The sequence below is a fragment of the Neofelis nebulosa genome, chromosome 2 (assembly GCF_028018385.1).
Source record: "Neofelis nebulosa isolate mNeoNeb1 chromosome 2, mNeoNeb1.pri, whole genome shotgun sequence".
NCBI lineage: Eukaryota > Metazoa > Chordata > Mammalia > Carnivora > Felidae > Neofelis > Neofelis nebulosa.
In genome coordinates this window covers 62394231-62421108 of record NC_080783.1, presented here as the reverse complement: position 1 = coordinate 62421108, position 26878 = coordinate 62394231, and the positions used below count along the sequence as shown (strand labels likewise).

At 39.9% G+C, this 26878-nt stretch overlaps 1 protein-coding gene across 4 annotated transcripts in view; it reads left to right on the top strand.

Moving 5' to 3' along the window:
• Positions 1-12186, top strand: part of ERICH2 (glutamate rich 2) — a 37341-nt gene extending 25155 nt beyond the window's left edge. For all 4 annotated transcript variants that reach the window (XM_058714380.1, XM_058714389.1, XM_058714397.1 and 1 more), the window contains 3 exons: positions 4164-4221; positions 11269-11340; positions 11989-12186. In XM_058714380.1, coding sequence (XP_058570363.1) covers positions 4164-4221; positions 11269-11340; positions 11989-12110 — 252 coding nt within the window. In that variant the 3' untranslated portion in view covers positions 12111-12186. The remainder of the gene's footprint in view (positions 1-4163; positions 4222-11268; positions 11341-11988) is intronic.
• The last annotated feature ends 14692 nt before the right edge of the window (positions 12187-26878 follow it).

Here is a 26878-nt window from a genome sequence, read left to right as displayed (position 1 = left end):
ATTCTCTATCAGGCATATTACTTATACCCAGTTCGCTTAGGTCTCTTGCTGTGATTTTGTCCAGTTCTTTCATTTGTGACATATTCCTCTGTCTCTTCATTTTACCTAACTCTCTGTGTCTGTTTCTGTGTGTTAGGGAAGTCTCTTGCTCTTGTAAGTAGTGGGAAGGACATGCACTGTTAACTAGGTAGCACTGGTCCTCTTCCACAGGGGACACGCAGCTACCACAGAGACAGAGCTGGGCACTCCACAAAGGATGAGCAGTCAGGGGATGCAGTTTTAACAAGGTGCACACGTCCTCCGTGAGAGGTCAGGAGAGGCACTGCTGGCAAGGTTTGCAGGGGTCTTCTGGGGGAGAGGATCTGCAACACAAGGACTGAGGCAGGCCTGACTGGAGGGGGCGGGGTGTGGTGTAAGCGAGGTAGGTAGTGAATGCCAGTGTTGTGCTGGTTCCCACAGGTAGTTGTATGTTTATGATGAGGGGCAGGGGAGGGAAATGGAGCCTGCCAGCTCCTTTGTTCCTGGAGAAGTTCCTCCCCAAACTCCTGAGTTGGTAACCAACTCTCCCTCCCATAAGCTCCAGGTGACTTTCAAACTGTTTACAAGCTGTATCTCTGAAGGATGTTTGCTGTGCTATCTCTTTAAGGGTAAGGGCTCAGCTTCCTATCACCCTCTGAGCTCTCCCAGAGCCAAGGCTGCCGAGTTTTAAAGTTTCTGGCTTTAAGTCCCTCTAGTTGTAAGCACTCAGGAAATTTAGACCCTCTGGTTTTCAAAGGCAAATGCTGTGGGTATTCCTCTTCCCCCTGCAGGCTCCCCCTGTGTGATAGTCTGTTTCTCACCCCTCTCTGGGTCTGTGGCTCCCTTCTTCCAGTGGTCAGATCTATGGGGTTTAGGTTCCCACTGAATCCTCACCCTTCTGACCCTCTTTGACGTGGCCTCTTTTCTATATTCAGTTGCAGAATTTGTTTGGCCAGTCTTTGGGTCATTATCTGGGTTGTTTGCAGTGATGCAAGTGTTACCTAGTTGTATTTGAGGGACAAGGTGAGTTTAGGGTCCGGCTACTCTGCCATCTTCCCTGGAAGTCCCACCTCTTTATTTTGAATGTCACAAATAATTTAATGTAAAACCACTTTTTTTAAACCTGTCTTCTTAATTTAGCTTGACTTTGAAGTTTTAAGCAATTCTCATGAAAGTCTTTAGCCAAATACCCATTGCATGAATTTCTTAATTTCACTGCATTTTGAACTGTTAAAAGGAAATATATACATACACATTTTTTTGTTAACAGCAACAACAAATAGGTCAGTGCTAAGTACATTTTTAAATTGATTCCATGCTCCTTTTCATTTTCTGAGGCTAGTATTATTAACATAATGCTTCATGAAATAGACTAGATATTAATTGATATTGAGAAATTCTTGTTAATTTTGTTAGGTGTAATAGCCATAGTGTCATTGGGTTTTTAATTTAAAGTGAAATGAGATGATATCTGTAAAAAATCTTAAAACAGTCTAGGCAGACTGGGGAAAAGAATGTATAGTAATATTGATACAATCAGATTGACAAAATATTAATTTTTGAAGATGAGAATTGGAGACGTGTACTTCTTTTACTATTTTTTCTACTTCTGTGTTTATTTAAATTTTCCATAAAGATTTTAAAAATATAAATAATAGCTATATATGATACTGGTCACATTCTCTGTTATGAATTAAACTAGGCATTGAAAATAAAAATAACTACAATAACAAAACTACTTTAAACTAAAAGGTATTCTTCTGGATGACACTTGAATTACAAATCAAAATCAAAACTAAACTTACAAACTACTTAGAAAATAGTGATAACCACAACACTAAATATTAAAGCTTTCAAAAAGAGCTTAAGGTTTTGAATACTTAAGTGATGACAATGTTGATTCAAAGGGGAATGACAACAAATGAACTAAATAGTAATTCCTAGAAAAAGAACAAAATAAATATAAGGAAAATAAGAAAAGGAATTAAATAAACAAAATTCAAAGTAAATACCAAATTACTATATCCATTTAAGAACAGGATATTTGAAAAAAGAATGACCTAGATAAACCACAACATACCATAATTAAAATGGAAGGAAACCACAAATAGGAATGAAAATAAATAGGTCTTAATAGACAAAAATAGATTTTAAAAATGTAACGGGTGCCTGGGTGGCTCAGTCAGTTAAGCCTCCGACTTTGGCTCAGGTCATGATCTCACGGTTTGTGGGTTCGAGCCCCATGTTGGGCTCTGTGATGACAGCTCAGAGCCTGGAGCCTGCTTCGGATTCTGTGTCTCCCTCTGTCTCTCTTCCTCTGCCCTCCCCTGCTTGCGCTGTCTCTCACTCTTTCTCAAAAATAAGTAAATATTTAAAAAATCTAAAAAAAAACCCAAAAACAATTCTGTTTAATGAGTTTACCATAGCATTTATTAATATGTGAAAAAGTGGGGATTGTGGTAAAGGTAATGGTTTATAGAAAAATCTGCAGAAGTGTTCTATTTCCATTAGAGAAATGTAAATAATCATACCTGTGGAAGAAACTGAAAAAACTGGTAGAGAACTTCTTAAAATGGTGCCTGGGTATATATCAAATGTCTAGAAACATGGGGAAGTGTCTCTTCTAATACTCCATGCCCTTGTCTCTTGCACAAGAAGCCTAGTATACCTGCCTATGTTCAGAATATAGTACACACAATCAAGAACAATCATCTAAGTTTAGGGTTATTTTTTAATGGAAGCAGTCTAAGTAAGTTTTAGAATAGGACATTAGTTTTATTAACCTGTAGCCTAAGTAAAAAATATATAAGAATATTTAATTTTATGGGGAGAAAATTATCATGATATGTGGCTTATTTTTAATAAGTTACTGAGGGGCACCTGGGTGGCTCAGTTGGTTAACCAACTGACCTTGGCTCAGGTCATGATCTCATGGTTTGTGGAATCAAGCCCCACATCAGGCTCTGCACTGACCGTGTGGAGCCTGCTTGGGATTCTCTCCCTGCCCCCTCTCTCTGTCTCTCTCTGACTTGTACTTTCTCTCTCAAAATAAACTTAAAACAAAATTTTTTTTAATAAAAAAAAAAAATTACTGAATAGGGGCACCTGCGTGGCTCAGTTGGTTGAGCATCTGACTCATGATTTCAGCTCAGGTCATTTTCCCAGGGTCATGGATCCAGCCTTGTATGGGGCTCTGCGCTGAGTATGGAGTCTGCTTAAGATTCTCTCTCTCTCTCACTCTTTTGCTCTCCCCCCCCCACCCCTCTCTCCTACTCACATACATGCTCTCTCTCTCTCTAAAATAAGCAAAAAAGGTTACTGAATAATCCTAGTTTTTGTGAATATGTGTTTAACTTATGGAAAAATACTAAAATGATATGATGAAGATGCTAAAAATAAATATCTCTGGATGGCAGAAATATAAATGCTTTTTAGTTGGGGACAGAATGTGTTTATTTAGCTTTAAAATTCCCGACATACAAAAATATGTACTACTTTGTAACAATAAAAATATAATAAAAGTGAAACAAGGGACGCCTGGATGACTCAGTCGTTTAAGCATCCTACTTCAGCTCAGGCCATGATCTCATAGTTCGTGAATTCGAGCCCCACGTCGGGCTCTGTACTGACAGCTTGGAGTCTGGAACCTGCTTCAGATTCTGTGTCTCCTTCTCTCTCTGCCCTTCCCCTGCTCATGCTTGGTTTTTCTGTCTCTCAAAAATGAATAAACATTAAAAAAAATTTTTTTAAATAGTAAAATGAAATGAATTACAATCTTAGTCATGTAATTATGGACTAAGTTTACAAAAAAAAAAAAAAGCTGTATGTGAACCAAAGGGATATTAAAGTGATGAATGTCTTTACTATCTCTGCCGGTTGAACCAACCTATGTATTCTGAAATTGTTAAGTAATATACATATAGTATGGCTGCAGTAACATAGAGGTATCATACTTGTTCTCTGTTGCCTTGCCATGGGAAGTCCTTAAATATTCTTCATTAATTGATTACAGACTTACTCCTGCAAAAATGTAGAAATATTAAAAGAAAAATATTTAATAAATGTAATATTTTTAGGGGGTTTATTATTGACATTTAAATTCTCTCTGAAAGTACTTATCTGAAGAGTTTCTTAATGTTTTCCAGTTCCTGAGAGCAGAAATGGGCCAAGACTACCATTTGGCAAAAAAATTATGTCAGATGAGTAAGTACAAAATACTTTTATGTTTTCTTTTTTTTTCCAAAATACTTTTCTGTTTTCTAATCTTTTATTTGTTTCTAAATGCATTTCATAATTTGTAAGATGGTCTGATTATTATAGCCTAGTAAACTCCCTAATAGTATCTCAGTGATTCCTTAATAGTAAGTTAAGTTGATTGGTGTAAGGACTAATTTAGACATCTAGAATAACTTTGGGATAAACTAAAAAAGACTAATCAGGGGTGCCTGGGTGGCTCAGTCTGTTAAGCGTCCGACTTCAGCTCAGATCATGATCTCACAGTCCTCGGGTTTGAGCCCTACATCGGGCTCTGTGCTGACAGTTCAGAGCCTGGAGCCTGCTTTGGATTCTGTGTCTCCCTTTCTGTCTGCCCCTCTCCTGCTCATGCTCTGTCTCTCTGTCTCAAAAATAAATTTTAAAAAACATTAAAAAAAACATTAAAAAAATTTTTGTAAAAAGACTAATCATCACTGGAAAATAAATAAAAATCTTGACCTTCATGATAATGAGTTAGTTAACTTTATGCCTTTAGTTTCAAAGACATGTCAGGTAGTATAGCAAACCTTACTTAATATGCATTTATTCCACAAATATTTGAGTGCCTCCATGTGCCAGGCACTGTTTTAGACACTGGAAGTATAGCAGTCAATAAGACAGATAACAATCCTACATTTATATCTAGTATCAAACAGATAACAAATTCATATATAACTAGTGTGTCATAAATGATAGGTGCTATGAAGAAAAATTAAGTAGGGAAGAAGGAATAGAAAGTACTAGAAAGATACAAAGCAGTTTTGAATAAGGTGGTCTAGGAAGGCAGGACTCATAGCAAATGTACTGAGATGCAAACATGCCTGATGAGGAACAGCAAGGAGGCCAGTGTAATCAGGGCAGAATACCTAAGGGGAAGTGTGACAGGAGATGAGGTCAGAGAGGTTATGGTTTGGGGATTATGTAGATTGCATAGCACCCTTTCATAATTTAAGGACTTTGGCTCTTTCTCTGAGCAAAGTGGGAAACCATTGGGCACTTTTGAGTAGAGGAATAATAACGATCTACCTTATTTTTCTTTCTTCCTTTGGTTTTTAGTAGTTTGGCTGATGTATCTTACTCTCAGGCTGTTGTTTCTTTTTCTTTTTTTTTTTTTTTCGTTTCTTTTTATTTCTATGCTTTGTTTTAGAATTGTTCTACTAACCTACCTGTTTTTGAGTTAACCTGTCCTATTTTCTGCTGTGTTCAATCTGCTGTTAAAACTATCCAGTGAGTTCCTGGGGCTCCTGGGTGTCTCAATCGGTTAAGCGACCGACTCCCGCTCAGGTCATGATCTCGCGGTTTGTGAGTTCAAACCTCGCATTGGGCTCTGTGCTGACAGCTCAGAGCCTAGAGCCTGCTTTGAATTCTGTGTCTCCCCCTCTCTCTGCCCCTCCCCTGCTCATGCTCTGTGTTTGTCTCTCAATAATAGATAAACGTTAAAAAAGTTTTTTTTAAATATAATGTACGAATTGTGAGGATCTACTTTCACTTGCCTCACATAGACTCCCCGCTATGGGTACAGTACTTCTTACATCATTGGCTAAATTTTTTTAAGATTTTATTTTTAAGTAATCTCTACACCTAACGTGGGGCTCAAACTCACAACCCCAAGATCAAGAATCATGCGCTCTTCCAACTGAGCCAGCCAGGCACCCCTCATTGGCTAATTTTTAAAATGGGTTTCTTGAATGCTTTTCACACTACTTATTTTATATCCAAAATAATTTGCCTTGTCTAATCCTTTTAAGCACTTTTGACCTTTAGAGCCATTGAATAAAATATTTTGATTAAAAGTATTTTTGGGTGGTGCACAAACAGAATTTCTGATAAGAAGGACTCCTTCAAGAAAATCGTGTCCATTCCCATTGTTACAAATAACAAAGCAGAAGCAGAGAGAAGCTAAGCAGCTTGGTCAGCACCATTCAGGGAGCTAGTGGCATGGCCAAACTGGAGCCCAAGCTGCCGCCTCCCACAGCACCCCTCTTCTGTTGGGGGCTGGGGTACAGGTGAGTGAGTCTGTAGTTCTCAGTCCCAGCTCCCAGAGTTTCTTGTGCAGCCTAATAGTGGGAAAATTCATGTATTATATTTCCGTATCCATCAGTCATTTTAGAAAGCCTCTGGCTGAAGCTGATAAAATATATGCACTGATATCACCACATCTGTTAGTCACTTTTGATTGTTAGGCCTGTAGTATGTCGCATAAACAGCAGGTGCTCAATAAAATGCTTATTAACCTGAGTCAAACCAGTAAACGTCCATTAAATACCATCATTGAGAATGAAAAAGTTCAAACTGGTCTATCCTAATTGGGTTATGTCCCTGTAAAATTTCTCTCCCTCCCTCCCTTGTATCAAGCACATACTTGTACCAGACATTGTGCTGGGAGCTGGAGAGAAAGCAGGTATCACAGCACACATGCTCTAAACCTTTTTGGAGTTGACATTAACCATGGTTTGGTTTGGTTTGTTACTCCACTGGCTCAGCCAGTAATACTGTTCACTTTTTTCTGTCAGTGTCAAATAGCCTCAGACTAGGATTAGAAGACAGGAAAAGGAGCTGTGGAGGGCCCTAAAACCGGCACCATGCCAGGTGGGAAAGAACACTACTCCCAAAAGAGGAGGATGACTGGAAACGGGGCAGAAAGGTGCAGAGATGGGAGGGGGGGGGCTGGCTGCAGGTGCATGCAAAATAGGATTGGCTACCCCTGAAGGAGATTCCAGCCATTGATGTGAAATTAGGGAGGCCCAGGATTAGCAATGCTAAGCAAGTTCAGGAAAGAACAGAGAGTTGGAGACACTGTCCTGGGGGGGGGGGGGGGGGGAGAAAGTACTAGTTTGATGCTAATAGGAAACACTTGGCTGAGGACTGACCAAAGTTCCTCTCTATATTCAGAACAACAGACAAAATGAAATTTTTTCATCTAGGATGGCGTCAGGTTATTTTATATGTGAATGCTTATAGTATATTGTCCTTTTTTCTTTCTTTTTCATTTTTTTAAATGTTTATTCAGTTTTTGAGAAAGCATGAGCAGGGAAGGGCAGAGAGAGAGGGGGATACAGAATCACAAGGAGGTTCCAGGCTCTGAGCTGTTAGTACACAGCCCAATGCGGGCTTGAACCCACAAACCATAAGATCATGACCTGAACCGAAGTTGGATGTTTAACCAACTAAGCCACCCAGGTGCCCCAGTTTGTCTTTTTTTCCCTATCTTCTACCTCTGCTATAGAACACTCCTTTCTCTCTCTCTCTCTCTCTCTCTCTCTCTCTCTCTGTGTGTGTGTGTTTATGTGTATATATATATATATATATATATATATATATATATATTTGTTTTTATATATATCTCTCTGTATATATCTCTATATGTATTTATATATATTTATGTATCTCTATATATATTTTTATATATATTTATGTATGTAAACATAGATTATTTACATATTTATGTATTTATGTGTCTGTATTGAGCACCTACTAATAATGAGAACATTCTTGAATACCTTGTTTAATTCTTAAAACAATTCTATGGGGCAGATATTATGAACCCCATTTGACAGTTGAGGAAACTGAGTCTTAGCAAGGAAAACTAATTCACCTAGGATTAGATGCTAGGTCTGGCTTGAAAGCTTCTGATATCCTACTATATTTCCATTTCCTCATTTGATTCGTAAACATATATCTGGTCAAGGAGGCAGAGACTTGGAAAAGAGGTACTTTTGTGGGTCAATCAGGCTTGAAATAGCTCCTATGGTCAACTAATATATTTATTTTCTTTGTATCTGAGGCAGTTAATTTACATAAAGTAATGCATCTTTGTCCCTTCTGAAATGTTTTAAAAATTCATTTTCTGAATAAAGCCACTGGTTGCCTGTATGTTTCCTTGCTGTCCAATCACAGTGTAATCATTTATATCTCTGTTTGGCTTCAGGGCTTCCCACCTGGCATCCATTGGTTTCTTTTCTCTTCATCCTGCCTTTAAAAAAAGAAATCGTATTGGGTTCCCCCAAGAAATTTTATTTGTTGGTAAAGGCTTGAATTTTATCTATCTTTCACACACAGTTTTTATATGTGCCTAATATTTCCTCAGCCATTTTCCTGCTATGTCATGCAGAAGTGATATATTGGCTGTATGCCATTTCCTGCCAGGCATTGGAAGCATCCTGGGAAAGTGGTTTTTAAATGGGACTGAAGGTCAAGAGTCCCAAGTACTTTTTTTAGTTCATCTCATGATTGACTGTGAGATGTTGTGCCAGTCAATCTTTCTATTTACTGGTCTCTTCACCTGTAAGAAGGGAATGTGCAGCTCACTTTTCTCAGGGCACAACAGTGCTCCTCACAGCAGCCCAAGATTTTACACACAAAAAACATTTAGGCCTGGAAGACCTACTCATCAATTATAATAATTCTAAGTGTTTAACAATAATGGCCTGAGAAACAAAATGGTTCTCATCATTTTGGTCTAACACAATTACAGATGTATCTTCAGAAAAGATAGTTACTCTGCAGTTTTCTTTTCCTTCCTTTTTCTTTTTGAGTAAAATAAATCACTCTTTCCTTTTTAACCTAGAGTATAATTTAAAAAAAAAACATTTTTTTTAACGTTCATTTACTATTGAGAGACAGAGAGAGACAGTGCTAGAGCATGGGAGGGGCAGAGAGAAGGGGAGACACAGAATCCGAAGCAGGCTCCAGGCTCTGAGCTGTCATCACAGAGCCCAGTGTGGTGCTCGAACCCACGAAAAGATCATGACCTGAGCCGAAGTCAGATTCTTAGCCGACTGAGCCACCCAGACGCCCCTAACCTAGAGTATAATTTTATCTAGGCATCAAAGGACTGCTTCCTACTATTCATTTATTCCATTTTTTAATGTTTTGAGGGCTCCGGCTCTGTGTCAGTCTCCTAGGGATGCTACAGTGAACAAGACCAATGTCTTATCTACCTTAGAATAGCCTCCAGTCTGGGGGACTTAGAGCCCAATGCACAACAGAATCCCCCAGCTCCCTGCCCCAGCTCTTTAGCCGGAAGGAGACATCCACTGAACATTTAGGAAGGAGCCAAGCCTTTCTCTAGGTCCAAAACCATTCCAGGAAAATGAATGATAATCAGCAGTTACTTGGTTCTTAGTGCACTAAGGACTGGACTGAGTGTTTTATCTGCATTATCTCACTGATCCATCAAAATGGCCTAATGTGGCCAATAGTATTATTACAGATAATAGAACTGAAGTACAGAGATAGTAAATATTTCCCCCATGGAGACCCAACTAGACAGTGGCGGAACCAGGATTCACATCTGACAGTCTTTCTTCAGGGCCCATATTGGAATCTGTTTATGGACTCAGGTTGGGAACAACTCCCAAGACACTAACTGAATGTGCTAGAGGCTTTTCTTACCTTTTTACCAACTCTACTAGCCTGTCAAAGACTTTCTGATTCATCATCTAGAATGCATATTTGTGGGCTAAGTTTTAAAGCAGATACCTTTCCCTCACTCTGAAAATTGACAATTGTAGAAGTCAACAGTTTTTTTTAAACCATGAGAGTAGCTGATCTCATACTCCAATCCCATGAAATGATCCTAATTCCAATATGAAATTTTCTAAACTGTATTCAAGATTTCTTAATAAGTGTTCAACCAAAAAGGATTCCATGGGAATAGTAAGTTGGGGAAACCACATTCTCATAATGGTCTGAGCATATTAATGGTTCTGTAAAATCCTGCAATTTCTTCTACTGTAAATTTTACCTGATTAACCTCATTTGACCTAGTTTCCAAAATATGTATTAATATCTTAAGAAACTAGCTAGTATCCCAAGGGGCAAATTGGAGAAACTCTGCTCTTGAAAAGGCTCAGAGAATATTTAGACTGCTAATGATAAGTATATTTTAGTCCAATTTAAAATGAATCAAGATACTTTTATTAGAAATCTTAAAAGGTGTCTAAATACCTTTAGGATCCTTAAAAGCAGGCACACAGTCATGCTAACCCAGACTGATGGTAAATTATATTGGTAGATTAGGAAATAGAGACACTGGTTTGGTGTGTCAGGATGAAAGCCATATGGGATGAGGTCCCCTGAGCACTGGGGCGTAGTTGAACCAGCCACAATTATTTGTCTTACTCTAAGCCAGAAGAATAGCACACTTGATGTTTTAGCGCCCCCTGGGGGCCATCAAGATAGTGCACAGGAGTCACAACATTAAATGGCTAATGCAGAATTATGAATGCCCCTCAAGGCAGGTAGGAAGAAGGTAGAGAGAGATCTGGGGTTAAAAAATAGCCTAAAGAACTCCGAAACAAAAGTTGAAAATGTTTCTAACCTCTAAAACATTGATAACATAACACCAAGCCCCCCAAAATCTACTGATATGGTCCAAAGATGACACATGCTGTTAAGTAGGCAATGACTAGGGTGTAAACCAGGGTAAAAGTTTTCAGGATGAAGAGAAAAAAGAAACATAAGTTTTCCCTCTTTGAAAGATGAGTTTCTCAAAATGGCATCTCTACCATGGAAGAGCTTGCATTAAAAAAAAATCATAATAAAATTCTGTTCTGTGTTCAGATAAGGTCTCTAAGAAAGGCTGTCTTGTAGACATTGACTGGGAGAGATGAAAAGCAGGATTAACAGACCTCCAGGCACAGTCTTCTCATTAGCAAAGCCTCCACATTTTGCAGGATATGTACCTTGTTTGTGGGATGATTATATTCAAGAAACACTCTGGCTACAAGGCCTATGAGGAAAGCCTCATAGTGGTGGAGATTGCATTTTTTAGACAGGAGGTAGAAAATATATTGAGCATTATTTCTCTTACAATGCACCTATGATAAGTAGAACATTTTCTCTATTTACACTTTGGTATTCCTATGGTATAATTGGTATTTATTGCTTTGTGCATTTTTACTTACTCTGATTGACAGTTCCAATCTCATTCTGAGGAGTGCTTGCTGAAACACTTTGAAGATTAATAACACACATTCTGTTGTCCATTTTCAGTTCTAATCTATGAACCAGAAAATCCTGAGGCCAAGGAGTTTTTCTCACTTATTGAAGAAATGTTGCTGATGGGTAAATTTAAAAATTGAAATTCCTTCTTTCTCATAGAACTATGAGCAGTCACTATTTAAAAACCTATTATCCCAGGAGATTAGTGAAGTACACCCTCAGAAAGTGGTTAAGAAAAGGCTAACTGGTTGTCTTGAATGGTTTAATGAAACCAACTTGTCCTTTGTAGATGGTCAGGGTGACTCCCTTTTCTCTGTGGGGTAGAACTGCCCAAGTAAATCAGGCTCCCTGGGTACCAGGCATCAGGGACTGACACAGTCTTCACAAGGAACAGAACATGCTAATTGCCACACATGTTAAAAGAGCTATCCCACAATTCCAAGGAAAACTAGTACCCTCTAAATTATCCTACATCTCACTTACTCTTATTATATTTAATTAAGAATTACATTGACAATAGTAAAAAAAAAAAAAAACTTTATAGACCTATGTTTTAAATTTACTCTAAATCCATAAACATCTTTATACCAGTAAGAATATAGTCTTTGTACTACTATTTTGATCCTACATACAGTTAACAAAGTTCAGCTCAGTCTTCATGTTCCAAAGATAGGTATTTCTTAGTGGAGGGAGAAGCAAGAAGAATTATGATTTTTCAAAGAGTAGAAATATCAAGAACATTTTAAGCAATTTTCTTCCTTTCTATGGCAGAGAAATCTCAAAATCTTGAGGAAGATGATGAAGATAGTGAAGAAGACAGTAGCAGTGAGAGTGAAGGAGAGAGCAGTGAGGAGCTAAGTGAAGAAAGCTCTGATGAATGCGAAGACGGGTGATGAAGGTTGCTGCTATGGTTTAATCTTCATGTATTTTCATTACTGTATACATGGAAATATAAAGGAGAAAGCTGCATTTTAGTCTTGTTCTTTATTTGGCACAGAGTTCTTTTATCTGTATCGGTTTGAGCTCCTTCTTGATATTTAGTTCTTACCTCTATGTGAGTTACTCAGAGAGGAAATTAGTAATTGAAAATATTTACATAGCTGTAATTGTGTACCAGGTGCTGTTGTGCACACATTAGTTCATTTAATCCAACAAACCCATGAGGCTTGGGTCAAAACAACACAAATTTATCATCTTACGGTTCTGGAGGTCAGAAATCCAAAATGAGTCTCACTCAGTCAAAATCAGGATGTCAGCAAGGCTGCACTCTTTCTGGAAGCTCTAGGAGAAAATCTCATTCCTTTCTTTTGCCAGCTTCTAGAGCCTCCACACATTCCTTGGCTCCTGGCCTCTTCCTGCGTCTTCAAAACGAGCAACACCTGGCTGAGATCTTCTCACATTGTCATCTCTCTAATTCTCTCTCCCCTCTGTTGTGATTTTTGTTAAAGTAACATTTGTTAAGTAGAGCCCTGGTGTGTCAGATGGTTCGTGATGCTTTCACAAAGACCACAAGGGAAAGTAAAATGAGAAGTTTATTATTCACAGGTCCTGGAGGAGGTACATGGCATGCATCAGAGGGGCCACATAAGGAGGTCAAGGTGCAGACAGAGTGGACAGCAGGACCAGGGGCATGCCTTTATTAGGGCCATGAGTGGAGTGCTTTGGGGGTTCTCAGGCTAAGGCTGGATTTGCCAATTCAAACCAAAAAGATCAGGTTTTAGTAAGTTCCGTGGGGGTCTTATCTAAGGGATGCACAGGGGAAAGAGTTGGGAGGCAGGAGAGACTGTTTATCACCAGGGGCACTGGGGAAGTTGTATCAGGAACATACACTTACTTGTGATTCTACAGGCTCTTATCTAGTACATGGGCTGTTATCTAGGGCACGTACTTGAGGGAGAGGCTAGTGTGCTCAGCCACACAAAATGGATGCCAAGGCAGCAATGATATGGAATAGTTGAGCCAAACTCTCAATACCTTGCCTCTTCCTTCCACTTTTAATGACACTTATAATTACATTGGACCCATCTGGGTGATCCAGGATAATCTATAATCTTCCCTATTTTAGAGTCAGTTGATAATTTTAATACAATCTATAACCTTAATTGCCCTTTGCCATGTAAACTCATATGGGTTCTGGGGATTGGAACCTAGACATCTTTTAGGGTGGGGGACATTATTCTGCCTACCACAGAAAGTGTTGTGTAAATATTCATTTTTTTGGAATTCATGGTATGGAGCTTGGAAGAAACAGGTTGGAAACAGACCAAACAGACCAAACAGACACTTTGGTTCGACTCCATTAGATAACACCTAACAGAGGTATCTCTTTAATTAGAGACAGTAGTTAGTCAAAGGTAAGGAAGTGGTGGCTCACAGGGAAAGTGTAGTCTGAATAGAAGAGGACTGAAAATAAAATGGTCTTAAATGAGGGGGTGCCTGGGTGGCTCAGTCGGTTGAGCATCTGACTTCAGCTCAGGTCACGATCTCACAGCTCGTGAGTTCGAGCCCCGCATCGGGCTCTGTGCTGACAGCTCGGAGCCTGGAGCCTGCTTCAGATTCTGTGCCTCCCTCTCTCTCTGCCCCAACCCACTCGCATTCTGTGTCTTTCTCAAAAATAAACATTAAAAAATGGTCTTAAGTGATAACACCTAAGAGGTAGTCCAAGAAAGAGAAGTGCACAAAGGAGACAAGAACAGCCAGGAGGAAAATCGGGAAAATGAATATAGTGGATACCATTGGTTGCCCACTCAGCAGCTATCCCTCTACATCTTTGCTAAGAGAGCCCTGCTTCTGTCGGATATTCACTCCCCACACACATAGCCATGGGGCTCAGGAAAGACACCCTCAGCCAACAGTACATGGCATTTCTCTGGTGACCGTTACTGTTCCAAACTCTTCCAAAGGGGTACATGTGACCCACATTGGCCCAAGATCAAGGACTTTATTTCATGATTGGGAGGAGAGATGTCTCCATTCCTCTGGTTAAGAACCGGGAAGCACGCTGCCCTACTTTCTGCTGGCAGCCACTTTATGATGAGAGGGCCAAATCTTAGGATGAAGCTGATGCTGTGGATGCTACAGCAAAAAGCACCTAGATTTCTGGTGATGTTCAGCCACAGTATCGACTGCTCTGGAAGCCAGCCCTCAGTTTGCATTTTCTGTTAAGTGAGACGGCTTTCTTATCATTTCAACTGGTTTGGATTGAGGTTTCTTGAATCTGCTGCCAAAGGCATCCTAAGTGATGATGAGAACTACCACAGAAACCCAGGAGGGCTACAAGGGCTGGAAAGGTCTGCTTGGCTAAAAGTTATAAAGAAGACAAGTAAGATGAGAACTGAAAAGGGTGTTGGATAGCAACAAAGAGGGGGTTGATGACATTAGGGAGAGCACTGTCCGTTGAGTGGGGTGGGGAGAGACCTATTTCAGTGAGCTTGAGTGCACTGGAGATGAGGAAAAGGAAACCAAGGACTTTGATTATGAAGGAAGATAAAGTATTGTTGGAAGACATAAGGGAAAAGGAATACAATTTTTTAAATGTTTAAGATGAGCATGTTTAGTAGAAAGGATGATAATTACATGTACTGATAGCCTATTATGCATTAGGTACTGTACTAAGCATTCCATATGTTCATGTTTTCAGTCTTCATAGCACCTGCGTGGGATGGATATTAGTATCCCCATTTACATATAAAGTAACTGAGGTCTAGAGAAATTGAGAGTAACTGTCTAAAGAGCACATACCTGGGAATTAGCAGAGGCAAATCTAGGTCTTTTTGGTGTGTGTTGTGGTTTCATAACTATTTGACCATCTGGTCCGCTCTTATCCACACTGACTAGGTTTTTGAAAGTGGCGATAGGTGCGTAAGTATCTAATGTATATAGACCTAACTTGGTAAATCTTCATCCTCATTACATTTTCTGGACAACTGCACACACATATAGTATACTCCTTTCTGGGACATTTGCTGTTGCTTTGGCCCAGACCTCTTTGTTGAGCCTGGTGTCAACGAGCGTATCCGGAGTCACCATCTCCCTCATGGCAAATTTCCAGATCTCTGTGAGTGCCTGAGGAGCACACCTCTTGAAGCCTGTTCCATGGATGATGCACTTGTGAATGTTGATGGTGTATTCTCTGGTCACTCACTCACTGCTGGCAGAATGGCCCTTCTCACTTGCCCTTCTTTGTGAGAGAGCCACAAAGAGGGAGAAGAGGGCAAGGTATTCCAATTCAGGTTCAGTCTAATGCTGCCCTACCCTTCACCCCTGTGCTGTCCTCCCTAAGAGGTCGGGAGAGAGAAACAGATTGCAGAAGGGGAGATAGTTTGTGAAGTGAAGCCTAATACTCAGAAAATGCATGTAACATAACCTTAGTTTGTGGTAGTTGGCTCTGTTTGGACTGCTCAGAGTTGCCTCTTAGAGTTGCCTCTCCTTTGTTCTCCAGTATTTGTCTTTATAAAGCCTTCAGTTATCCTACAGTTCTTTATATATGAAGCGGGGTGATAACCTGCATTCCCTTTCATTGAAGTGCGGGTTTTTTTCCTTTAATTTTATCCTGGTTGACATGTAAAATACATATAATTTTGGTATTTGCCTAAAATACTGATGTTTGACAAGGGTGAACCCTTGAACATAACTCCTAGTGCCAGATGTGAAGGAAAGCCTAGATCTATTGGAAATGTTTTTGGGTTCTGGGCAAGTGTCTTCTATCATGAGGTACTGAGAGTTCACAGGAGGGAGGGAGGGAGGGAGGATGAGGCTGCCAAGGCCGGACTAAGGAGGGCAAAGATCTCTCTGGTTGGCTTTCCTAATAAACTGCCCAGCTGCCATGGGATATGAGTTATAATGGGACATGGAGAGTATGCAGAACTTGGAGGGACTTGTGAAGTGAAGCACTGGGAGATGAGATTGGCTTGCATGGTCTTGTTCAAAATGTACCCTTTGAACCAGGAGATAGCCTGTAGCAGACATTGTGGCTGGTTTCTCCTACGTCCATTCCAACCTAGATGATACGTCTAAGCTAATCATGGTACTCCCATCCTCCTTGCTATTAGGTTTTTTAGTATTTTTGTTTTATTTCAGAGAGAGTGTGAGTGAGCAAGCAGGGAAGAAGGACAGAGAGAGAGAATACCAAGCAGGCGCCACACTCAGCACAGAGCCCAACACAGGGCTCAATCCCATGACCCTGGGATCATGACCTGAGCTGAATTTAAGAGTCGGGTGCTTAACCAACTGAGCCACCCAGGCACCCTGCTATTAGGTTTTTTAAAACAGCTTTTATGAGACATCACTAACATATAAAAATTATATATATATATTTTTAAGGTATACAGCCTGATGATTTTACATATATTGTGAAATTATCACCACAATCAGGCTTGTTAACATATCCATCACCTCTACATAGTTACCAATGTGTGTGTGTTGAGAAGATTTATAATCTATCATCATAGCAAATTTCAAGTATACAGTAAGTATTGTTAACTATTATCACTGTGCTGTGCATTAGATCTCCAGAGTTTATTCATCTTGCATAATTGAAACTCTGTACCCTTTGACCAGCATCCCTTTGCTACTAGTTATTACTAGACATGCACAGAATTCTACCAGTCTCAGCTAATAAAACAAGAGCAGGACTTAGAAATGGACAAGAAAGTGTGTAGCCTCATGGCTACTGGCAGCCATCTTGGTGCTATGAGGAGTTTTTATACTAAACACAGTGGAGCAGAGAGAAAAAAGATCCTAGTCCTCGATGGCATTTTAACTGACTCAGTTGACCAACGCTGGTTTAATACCTGCCCTATCTCTAGATATCCTACGTAAGACAATATATTTTCTTACCATTTAAGCCTATTTGTTTCAGATTTCCTACAACTGGCAGCTGAGCGAGTCCTACCCAATGTACCTGCCACAGGATAGCAAGCATGATGACTGACAACGTCCTCTAAGACTGTAAGCCAAACTGGACTCTTTAGGTTACCCTCAGGATGGCCACTCAAAGCCAAGGAAGGGGAATTGGTGGGTTTTTGTGCCAGTTAACAGTATGTGTAAAATAGAAATACACGCATACCTCATTTTATTGTGCTTTGCTTTATTGCACTTTGCAGATACTGCATGTTTTACAAATTATAGTTTTGTGGCAACCCTGCACTGAACAAGTGTATTGGTGCCATTTTGGTAATTCTCACAATATTTAAAACTATTTCGTTATTATTATATTTGTTACAGTGACCTGTGGTCAGTGATGCTTGGTATCACTATTGTAATTATTTTGCGGTGCCATGAATTGTGCCCATATAAGACAGAGAACTTAACTGATAAATGTGCTCTACCAACCCACCCTGCTATCTCTCTCCCTGTCCTCAGGACTCCCTATTTTCTGAGATACAATAATGTTGAAACTAAACCAATTAATATCCCGACATTGGCCTCTAAATGTTCAAGTGAAAAGAAGAGTCACATGTCTTTCACTTAAAATCGAAAGCTAGAAATGACTAAGCTTAGTAAGGAAGGCACGTTGAAAGCAAAGACAGGCTGGAAGCTAAGCCTCTTGCAAGTTAGCCAAGTTGGGAACGCAAAGGAAAAGTTCTTAAATGAAATTGAAAGTGCTACTTCAGTGAACATACAAATGATAAGAAAGGCAACAGCCTTGTTGATACGGGGAAAGTTTTAGTGGTCCGGATAGATCAAACCAGCCACAACATTCCCTTAAGTCAAAGCCTAATTCAGAGCAAAGCCTTAACACTCTTCAATTCTATGAAGGCTGAGAGAGGTGCGGAAGCTGCAGGAAAAAAGTTGGAAGCTAGCAGAGTCGGTTCACGAAGTTTAAGGAAAGGAGTAGCATAAAAGGAGCATATATCTCCACAGCATAAAAGTGTAAGGTGAGGCAGCAAGTACTGATGTAGAAGCTGCAGCAAGTTATCCAGAAGATCTGGCTAAGACATGAATGAAGATGGCTACACTAAGCAGATTTTCAACATAAACAAAACAACCTTCTATTGGAAGAAGATGCCACCTAGGACTTTCATAGCTAGAGAGAACGCAATGCCTGGCGTCAAAGCTTCAAAGGACAGGCTGATCTCTTAATACAGGGTAATGAAGCTAATGACTTAAATTTGAAGCCAATGCTCATGCACCATTCTGAAAATCTAAGGGCGCTTACTTGGCAAGGATGCAGAGAAAGGGGAACTCCCTTACACTGTTGGTGGGAATGCAAACTGGTGCAGCCACTGTGGAAAACCATATGGAGTTTCCTCAAAAAGTTAAAAATAGAACTAGCCAATGACCCAGCAATTGCACTACTAGGTATTTATCCAAAGGATACAAAAATATAGGTTTGAATACATGTACCCTAATGTTTATAGCAGCATTATCAACAATAGCCAAATTGTGGAAAGAGTCCCAATGACCATCAACTGATGAATGGATAAAGAAGATGTGGTATTAGCCATCAAAAAGAATGAAATCTTGTCATTTGCAATGATGTGGATGGAGCTAGAGGGTATTATGCTAAGCAAAATAAGTCAGAGAAAGACAAATACCATATGATTTCACTCATATGTGGAATTTAAGAAACAAAACGAACATAGGAGGAAATAAAAGAGGAAAACCAAAAAACAGACTCTTATCTATAGAGAACAAACTGATGGTTACCAGAGAGGAGGTAGGTGGGAGAATGGGTTAAATAGGTGATGGGATAGGAGGGCACGTGTTGTGATGAGCACTGGGTGTTGTATGTAAGTGTTGAATCACTAAAATATACACCTGAAACTAATGTTACACTGCATGTTAAATAATTGGAATTTGAATTAAAACTTGAAAAAAATAAAGGCCTTTTAAGAATTGTACTAAATCTACTCTGCCTATGCTCTATAAATGGAACAATAAAGCCTGAATGACAGCACATCTGTTTACAATATGGCTTGCTGAATATTTTAAGCCTACTATTGAAACCTACTGCTTAGGGAAAAAAAAAATCCCTTCAAAATATTGCTCATTGACAATGCGCTGGGTTACCCAAGAGCTCTGATGGAGATGTATAATGAGATTAATGTTGTTTTCATGCCTGCTAACATATCCTTTCTGCAGCCCAAGGATCAAAGAGGAATTTTAAATTTCAAGTCTTATCATATAAGAAATACATTTTTATAAGACTATAGTTGCCATAGATAGTGATTCCTCTCTGATGGATCTGGGCAAAGTAAACTGAAAACCTTCTGGAAAGGATTCAGCATTCTAGATGTCATTAAGAACATGTGTGATTCATGAGAAGAGGTAAAAACATCAATATTGACAGGAGTTAGAAGTTGATTCCAACCCACATCCAGGCAGGAACCTCCACCAGCCAAAAATTTTTTGAATGACTTTGAGGGGTTCAAGACTCAGTAGAGGCAGTAATTGCCGATGTGGTGGAAATAGCAAGAGGACTAGAACTAGAAGTGAAGCCTGAAGATGTGACTGCATTGCCACAATCTCATGATAAAACTTGGACACATGAGGAGTTGCTTCTTATGGATGAGCAAAGAAAGTGATATCTTGAGATAGAATCTACTCCTGGTGAAGATGCTGTGAAGACTATTGAAATGATAACCAAGGATTTAGAGTATTACATAAACTTAGTTGACAAAGCAGTGGCAGGGCTTGAGAAGATTGACTTCAGTTTTGAAAGAAGTTCTGCTTTGGGTAAAATGCTATTGAACAGCATTGCATGCTATGGAGAAGTCGTCCATGAAAGGAAGAGTCAACTGATGCAGCAAATTTCATTGTTGTTTTATTTTAAGAAACTGGCACAGCCACCCCAACCTTCACCAACACAACCCTCATTAGTTAGCAGCCACCAACATCCAGGCAGGAACCTCCACCAGCCAAAAGATTATGATTCACTGAAAGTTCAGATGATGGTTAGCATTTTTTTGACAAGATGTTTTTAAATTAAGGTATGTACTTTAGATTTTTTTAGACATAATGGTCACAAACACTCAATAGACTACAGTATCATGTAAACATAACTTTTTTTTTAACATTTATTTATTTTTGAGACAGAGAGAGAAGAGCATGAACGGGGGAGGGGCAGAGAGAGAGGGAGACACAGAATCGGAAACAGGCTCCAGGCTCTGAGCCATCAGCCCAGAGCCTGACACGGGGCTCGAACTCACGGACCGCGAGATCGTGACCTGAGCTGAAGTCGGACGCTCAACCGACTGAGCCACCCAGGCGCCCCTAAACATAACTTTTATATGCACCGGAAAGCCAAAAAATTCATTTCACTTGCTTTATTATGAAATTTGCTTTATTGCAGTGGTCTGGAACTGAGCCCTCAATTTCTCCAAGGTATGTCTAAATGAAACTGGTTTGAATGGTTAATTTCTGTATTGTGCAGCTGAGGAGGGGAGGTAGGTAAGACGAGTTTATTTTTCAATTTACATTTTTTATTTATCCTCTTTTTTTTTTCATGGGCATGCATCACTTTTTTATTGTGGTAAAATATTCATAACATACAATTTACCATTTTAACCATTTTAAAGTTTATTTATTTATTTTGAGAGAGAGACAGCACAAGCAGGGGAGGGACAGAGAGAGAGAAAAAGAGAGAGAGAGAGAGAGAGAGAGAGAGAGCGAATCCCAAGCAGGCTCCACACCGTCAGCACAGAGCCCAACCAAGGGCTCAAACTCATGAACTGTGAGACCATGATCTGAGCCAAAACCAAAAGTCGGATGCTTAACTGACAGAGCCACCCAGGCACCCCTACCATTTTAACCATTTTTAAGTGTATAGTTCAGTAGCATTTAGTAATTTCATATTGTTGTGATATCATCACCACCATCCATCTCAAGAACTATTTCATTTTCTCAGACTGAAACCCTATACCCATTAAACAATAACTTCTATTCCCCTTCCCTCCAGCCCCTGGCAACTTTCTATCACTTTGTTCTACTTTCTATCACTATGAATTTGACTATTCTAGGTAACACATGTAAGTGGAATTTTACAATATTTGTCCTTTTTGTGACTTATTTCACTTAGCATAATGTCTTCAAGTTCACTGGTATCATAGTACTTATCAATGCTTTGTTCCTTGTTATGGCTAAGTAATATTCCATTGTGTGCATATATCACATTTTGTTTATCCATTCATCCATTAATAGACACTTGGGTTGGGTCCACCTTTTGGCTATTGTGAATAATGTTGCTATGAACATTGATGTACAATATCTGTCCAATACTAAAAACTTTTTATTTAAGCCTATACATGAAGTGGGGAGAAAATCTGGGAAAAAATTAATAAAAAAGCTAAAAAGATGGTTGTGTTTGAGTGATGAGGTTATTTCACTTTTTTTCATTATAAAGTCATATACTTTCTCTAACAATCACATATTATCTTAAAGAAAAAAAATGCGTTTTTTTTTTAAAGAAAGAAACTTTTATAAAGAGTTAAGGTAAAACTCACCTGAGGTACAGAAAAGTTAACGCAAGGAAAAAACAAAACAAATCAGTATTTGTGGAGTGTCTATTGTATCGGAGCCATTTTAACACATCTTAGTATCCTTTTTGGTATGCTAGAAGCTTCTAATGAGGATAAATACTAATAAGTAAATAAATAGGTAATTATGTTCAAAAAATAATATCATCTGATACAGAAACTTACTGATCTTCATAGAACAGTTATATTCACAAACTTGCTTACGCTTATGCTTAATTGTATACTTTAAATAGGGATAATTGCAATCCATCACCAATACTCCCTCCCAACCCCCAGTCCCTGTTTGCTTAGAATTGATTATGTAGCTCTCCTATTGCTGAATAACTGTACAAATACACTTTTAACTGTAGGGGCAGAGGGCAGGCCAACCCAAGATGGGCCACTTTGGCATAACAATTCTTTTGAGTTAAAAAGCAATTAAAAAAAAAAAAAAACAGCAGATTCCAGAAAAGCTCTTAACCTCCTCATCAACTGCCTAAAAAGAATTTAAATAGAGAACTTGACGTAGGAAGAAAGCAATCACCACACATAACTACAGTATAATATGAACTAGATGTGGTAGACAGGGAGGAATCTAACAAAGCCTATTTGATCAAATCCCATTGTTCCTGAGCAGCCTAGCAGACATTTATTGGTAAACACTGTTCACTCTTTTTCATTTTCCTGTGAATTGCATTCCTTCCCTTTGAAGTCCCAGATCCCTAATCTCTTCTCCTTAGTTCAGGATGACATTATTCTTCTTTTTGCCTGCCTGTCTTTGGAATTTCCTATCTGTGTGGATTTCCTACATGTACAAAATGAAATTTAATTTTCTCCTGTTAATCTGTCTCATGTCAACTTGATTTTTAGTCCAGCTAGAAGGACCTTGAAGAGCAGAGAAAATTATTCCTTTCCAACAAATAGTTGGTTAACTTTCATAAGCTTCTTTCCTTCTTTTTTTAATACTTTAAGTTGCATCCTCTTCTACTCTGAAACAAAGCTCTCTGTGTTTCATGCTCTCAGGTCCCTAAGTGTATCTTCATCTCTAATAAAAATTATTTTAAATATCTTTCCATAAAAAAGATAACTTGAAAATGATTACTCTGTAAAGATGATAAATTTCACAGTTCCCTGTCTACTACTGAGCAGTGTGTTAGGAGAAAAATCTCTTCCTCATCATAACAGGCATCAAATTCAGTTTCTTCCTACTGGCATCAGAAGAACTCAACCAAAGGTGAGGCAGAATCACAAATCAGCAGACATCATCATTCTAAAGCTGCCTTCTCTTAACTTGCAACCCACCAATGAAAAACAGTAAGAAAAAAAATGTTAAAAATCATGTACTACACAGAATTAAAAGAATACTTTCAGAAAGTTGTCTCAAAGTAAAACTTGTTAAATTGAGATATTTTACAACCTGTTAAACCAATGGTTTAAATACTAATAAAACTGGCTGATCCTTCATAGGCTAGTTGAGGTCTTGTAGAGGGCTCTGACTTTTTAAGACTTATTTCTTCCTTCTCTACATTTTCTTTTCAACTCCTCTGAATCCTGATATAACAAAAAAAAATCGATGCAAAACAAGTCCCCACACTCACTCCACAGTTGCTAGGTGCCTTCCAGATGGCTGCCTGAAGATTTTAGGGATATATTGTCTATTCAGCTGTTCCAGTGGTTGCCTGTGGCTTGTCCCTGGCTTTGAAGTTGAGATACTGTGCCTGTAGCCTCAGTGAGAAGATATTGACCCATTTAATCCACATATTTAGGGATTGCTTGAGATTTCAGGCTGTGCAGATCTAAAGGGCCCCTGATTTAGCCAAAGGCAAAGAAAACAGGACCTCAGCCTTGTAACTGAGAGTAAGATAGAAAGAATGAGCTCCAGGTGACTAACTGCTTTGGGGAAACCCATGGTACTGATTTGCAGATGTTATAGGTGAGAATCTTGGCTGTGAATACATTCCAGTGAGCTCTTACATGTAAGTTTCTTACATAAAGTTTCTTGACATAAAGGGAACTGAGCTACAGCAGCTCACATGAATCCCTCCCATTAACTTTCCAGTTTTTCTCCCCCGTGTACCTGGCCAGGCTTAGGGAAGAAACCCAATCTGAAACAGAAGTTTAAATGATCAGATTCTCCATTACTGCATCAGAACCTTCCAGAACCTTCTCATAAACAACAGTCCCAGGCACATACATCTAAAAAAAATAAAGGCTAATACCTGTTATTTTAAATAGTTAAGGGCTTTTACACTGAAATAGATAAAATATTACTGTACCCACTCTACCATTCCATATTGTTTCGCCAAAGCATCTCATTTGGAAAGTCAACTTTCTTCCGTCCCACTCCTTTGGGAAAGGACTGATTTGTCCTAGTTTTTGTTGAGAGAAGAGCAGAAAACGTGAATACATCTTAAGAGCTCTCCATCAGAATTGCAATCCAGATCTGTTATTTCCCTTGTCTCCACTTTTGCAGTGAAATACCTTGCCTAATATCAAAGAGTTCCTTTCCTCAGGCTACCTTTGGGGTGAAGCTCCATGGGAAAGAAATGGATATTCACATCTCCTTCTCTTTCACCAAAGGGATAGAGATCCTAGGTGTTTCGGGCCACTTCTGGCAGCATCTCTCAGCCTTTTAAACAGCTCTGCTTTGTGAAATATGGCAGGGTATGAGTGGGAAGTGGGAAGGGCCTGCAGTTTTCCTTGAAGAGCTGCTTTCTTGTGGAGCCGTTGTTTTCTCTCAGAAATTGTAATCTATCGCCACCTGCTGGTCCTTCTGTCTACGTGTTTGGAATAGCAGGAATTGAGTTTAAGATTTACACACGATTTGCCCAAATACAAATCACTCTGTCCTCCTTGATTAATTTCTTTAACATTAGAATATTTCATCTTTTGAATACCAAGGAGGAAGGGACCATTTGACGATTATCTGAGGAACTCAGCGCTCTCCGATAGGAGAAAAGACTGTAATTTCCGGAGTCCTTTCCAGCGTTGTGGCTGAAATTCTGCCTTCCTCACCACCCTTTTAACCCTTTCCTGCCTCCCAGGAGTGAGTATGGCGTGGGTTTTTGTGTTTTTTTTTTTTGTTTTGTTTTGTTTTTGAGGTGGGGGTGTCTATTTAGCTATGGTTCCCAAAGAAAGTACAGAATGATTTGGGAACTATCTTTAAAGTACACAAATACACCGAATAGACTTTTAGCTTCGACTTAAGAAAAGCCGAGTGTAAGGTTAGCAACGCTTTTCACAGCCCTGGTCTCGGGAGACAGACGTTTAAACGGTGAGCACTGCCATTTTTTTCCCCTCTTTTTTGGTCATAAATTAGATACTTAAAATAGACCTAAAGAGCCAGCTGAAATGAACCAACACCGTGACTCTAAATTACCTTTCCTGGAGGCTAAGAATGCTAAATGCGTCAAAAAAAAAAAATTGACGTTTCTTATTTACTCACCTTGACGTGGACCATATTTTACGCATAAAAATCTCACCCGCAGCCTGTTTAGGCGCCCCTTCCACGCCTTACTCTCCTCCCACCCTTCCCTTTTTTCTTTTGCTGAAAGGCTCTGCTCCAAATCCAACAGGAATATCTTTAAACATCCCTGGGAAAGGGCATTGTGGGCGGAGGGTCGTGTTCCCAAGTTCCAGCCATCGCTGACTTAAAGGAAGGTTGTCCTGAGTGGACAGGATCAAGTAGCCGAGGCTGCAGGCTCGGAAACCCCTAACACCCCGGAGAGAAAGGAGGACTCGCACTCGCCCACTCCGTCTGCCTCTGGGCGCCGTGTTCCCCTTTCTTCAAAGCTCTAAACCTTACATCAAATGCAAACGAAACAGCTGGGCGGACACCACTCCCTTCCGGACCACCTCTCACCACCGGTTCGAGTCCCTGTAGAGAATATCTATTTTCCACCCTCATTGTCCAAAGCATCTCCCCACCACCCATACCGGGAGTAATAAAAGATAAAAAGAATAGCGAAAAACAAACAAAAATACGGATTCCAAATGTTCTAAAGAGCCAAAAGACAACCACAACCACCCTCACTACAAATTCTTACCGAGAAGGAGAGGGCGAAATACACTATTCTCCCACCCCCCACTCCAAGAAGGGAAAAACACAGCAGTTAACAGCAGGGAGGGAGACGGGCAGGGTGAGTGGGGCGGGTTGGCCAAGGGTTGGTGACTGAAGCCGACCAAAGGAAGGCCTAAGGGACCGAGCTGCGTGCGCTGTCCTTGGTTCTGAAAGAGCCGTGCCCTGCCTCCCAACTTCGTGTGCTGGAACTGGCTGTAATTTCAGGCCCTTAGTTCCTTAACATCCTCGCAGAGCCCAAGAGTCTGGATTGGAATGGGGAATAATCGGCAACTAACCCAAACCATGAAGCCCCCAACTTGGTGTGGGGGAGGGGGGCGGGGGGGAAGGGCTTCTGTTACTCTCCCTGCCTACCTGGAATGTCAACTCCATGAGTACAGAGATGGGACAGTGTAAAACTCCCTGAGAATAGTGCCTCTCACGAGGCAAATGATTAATAAATATTCGTTTAATGACTAATTACTAATATTTAGTTAGACATTTTTAAATTTTATTTTTGTTTATTTTGATAGCAATACAGAGAGCAAGTGGGGGAGGGGCAGAGCGAGAGGGAGAGAAAGGATCCCAAGCAGGCTCTGTCAGCACAGACCCCCCATGCGGGGGTCGAACTCAGGAACTGTGAGATCATGACCTGAGTTGAAATCAAGAGTCAGATGCTTAACCCAATGAGCCACCCAGGTGACCCTAGTTAAACATTTTTAAGTTAAGGAGAAGACTTCATTCCCTCCCCCTCCATAAAGGAGTGAGAGGGATGTCCTCGCAATTGCGCGGACTCTAATTTGTGATACCTGCTCTTATAGATTTCTTTTTCCAACGAGATAATTTCCTTAGCTAAAACGTTAGGGGTGAACGTTTTGGACAATGGGGTCAGAAGAAGGAGTGGTTGGAAATTTCTGAGTCTCAAGCCACAGGTGAAAGTAAACGAATCTTCCTTTCCGGAGAATCTCCGGTCTTAGGAGAAGGTTGAGGAGACAGGGAGAGCCGGCATCTTTCTGAGACAGCGGACCCCGAAGGGTATCGGGATTTGTTGCCTCCTCCCGACAGTCGGCTTGCTCCGGGCGTCCTCAGTGATTTAGCACCGGCACTGGGCTCTCTGATTGGCGCAACATCTCCTTTAGGGAGGCTC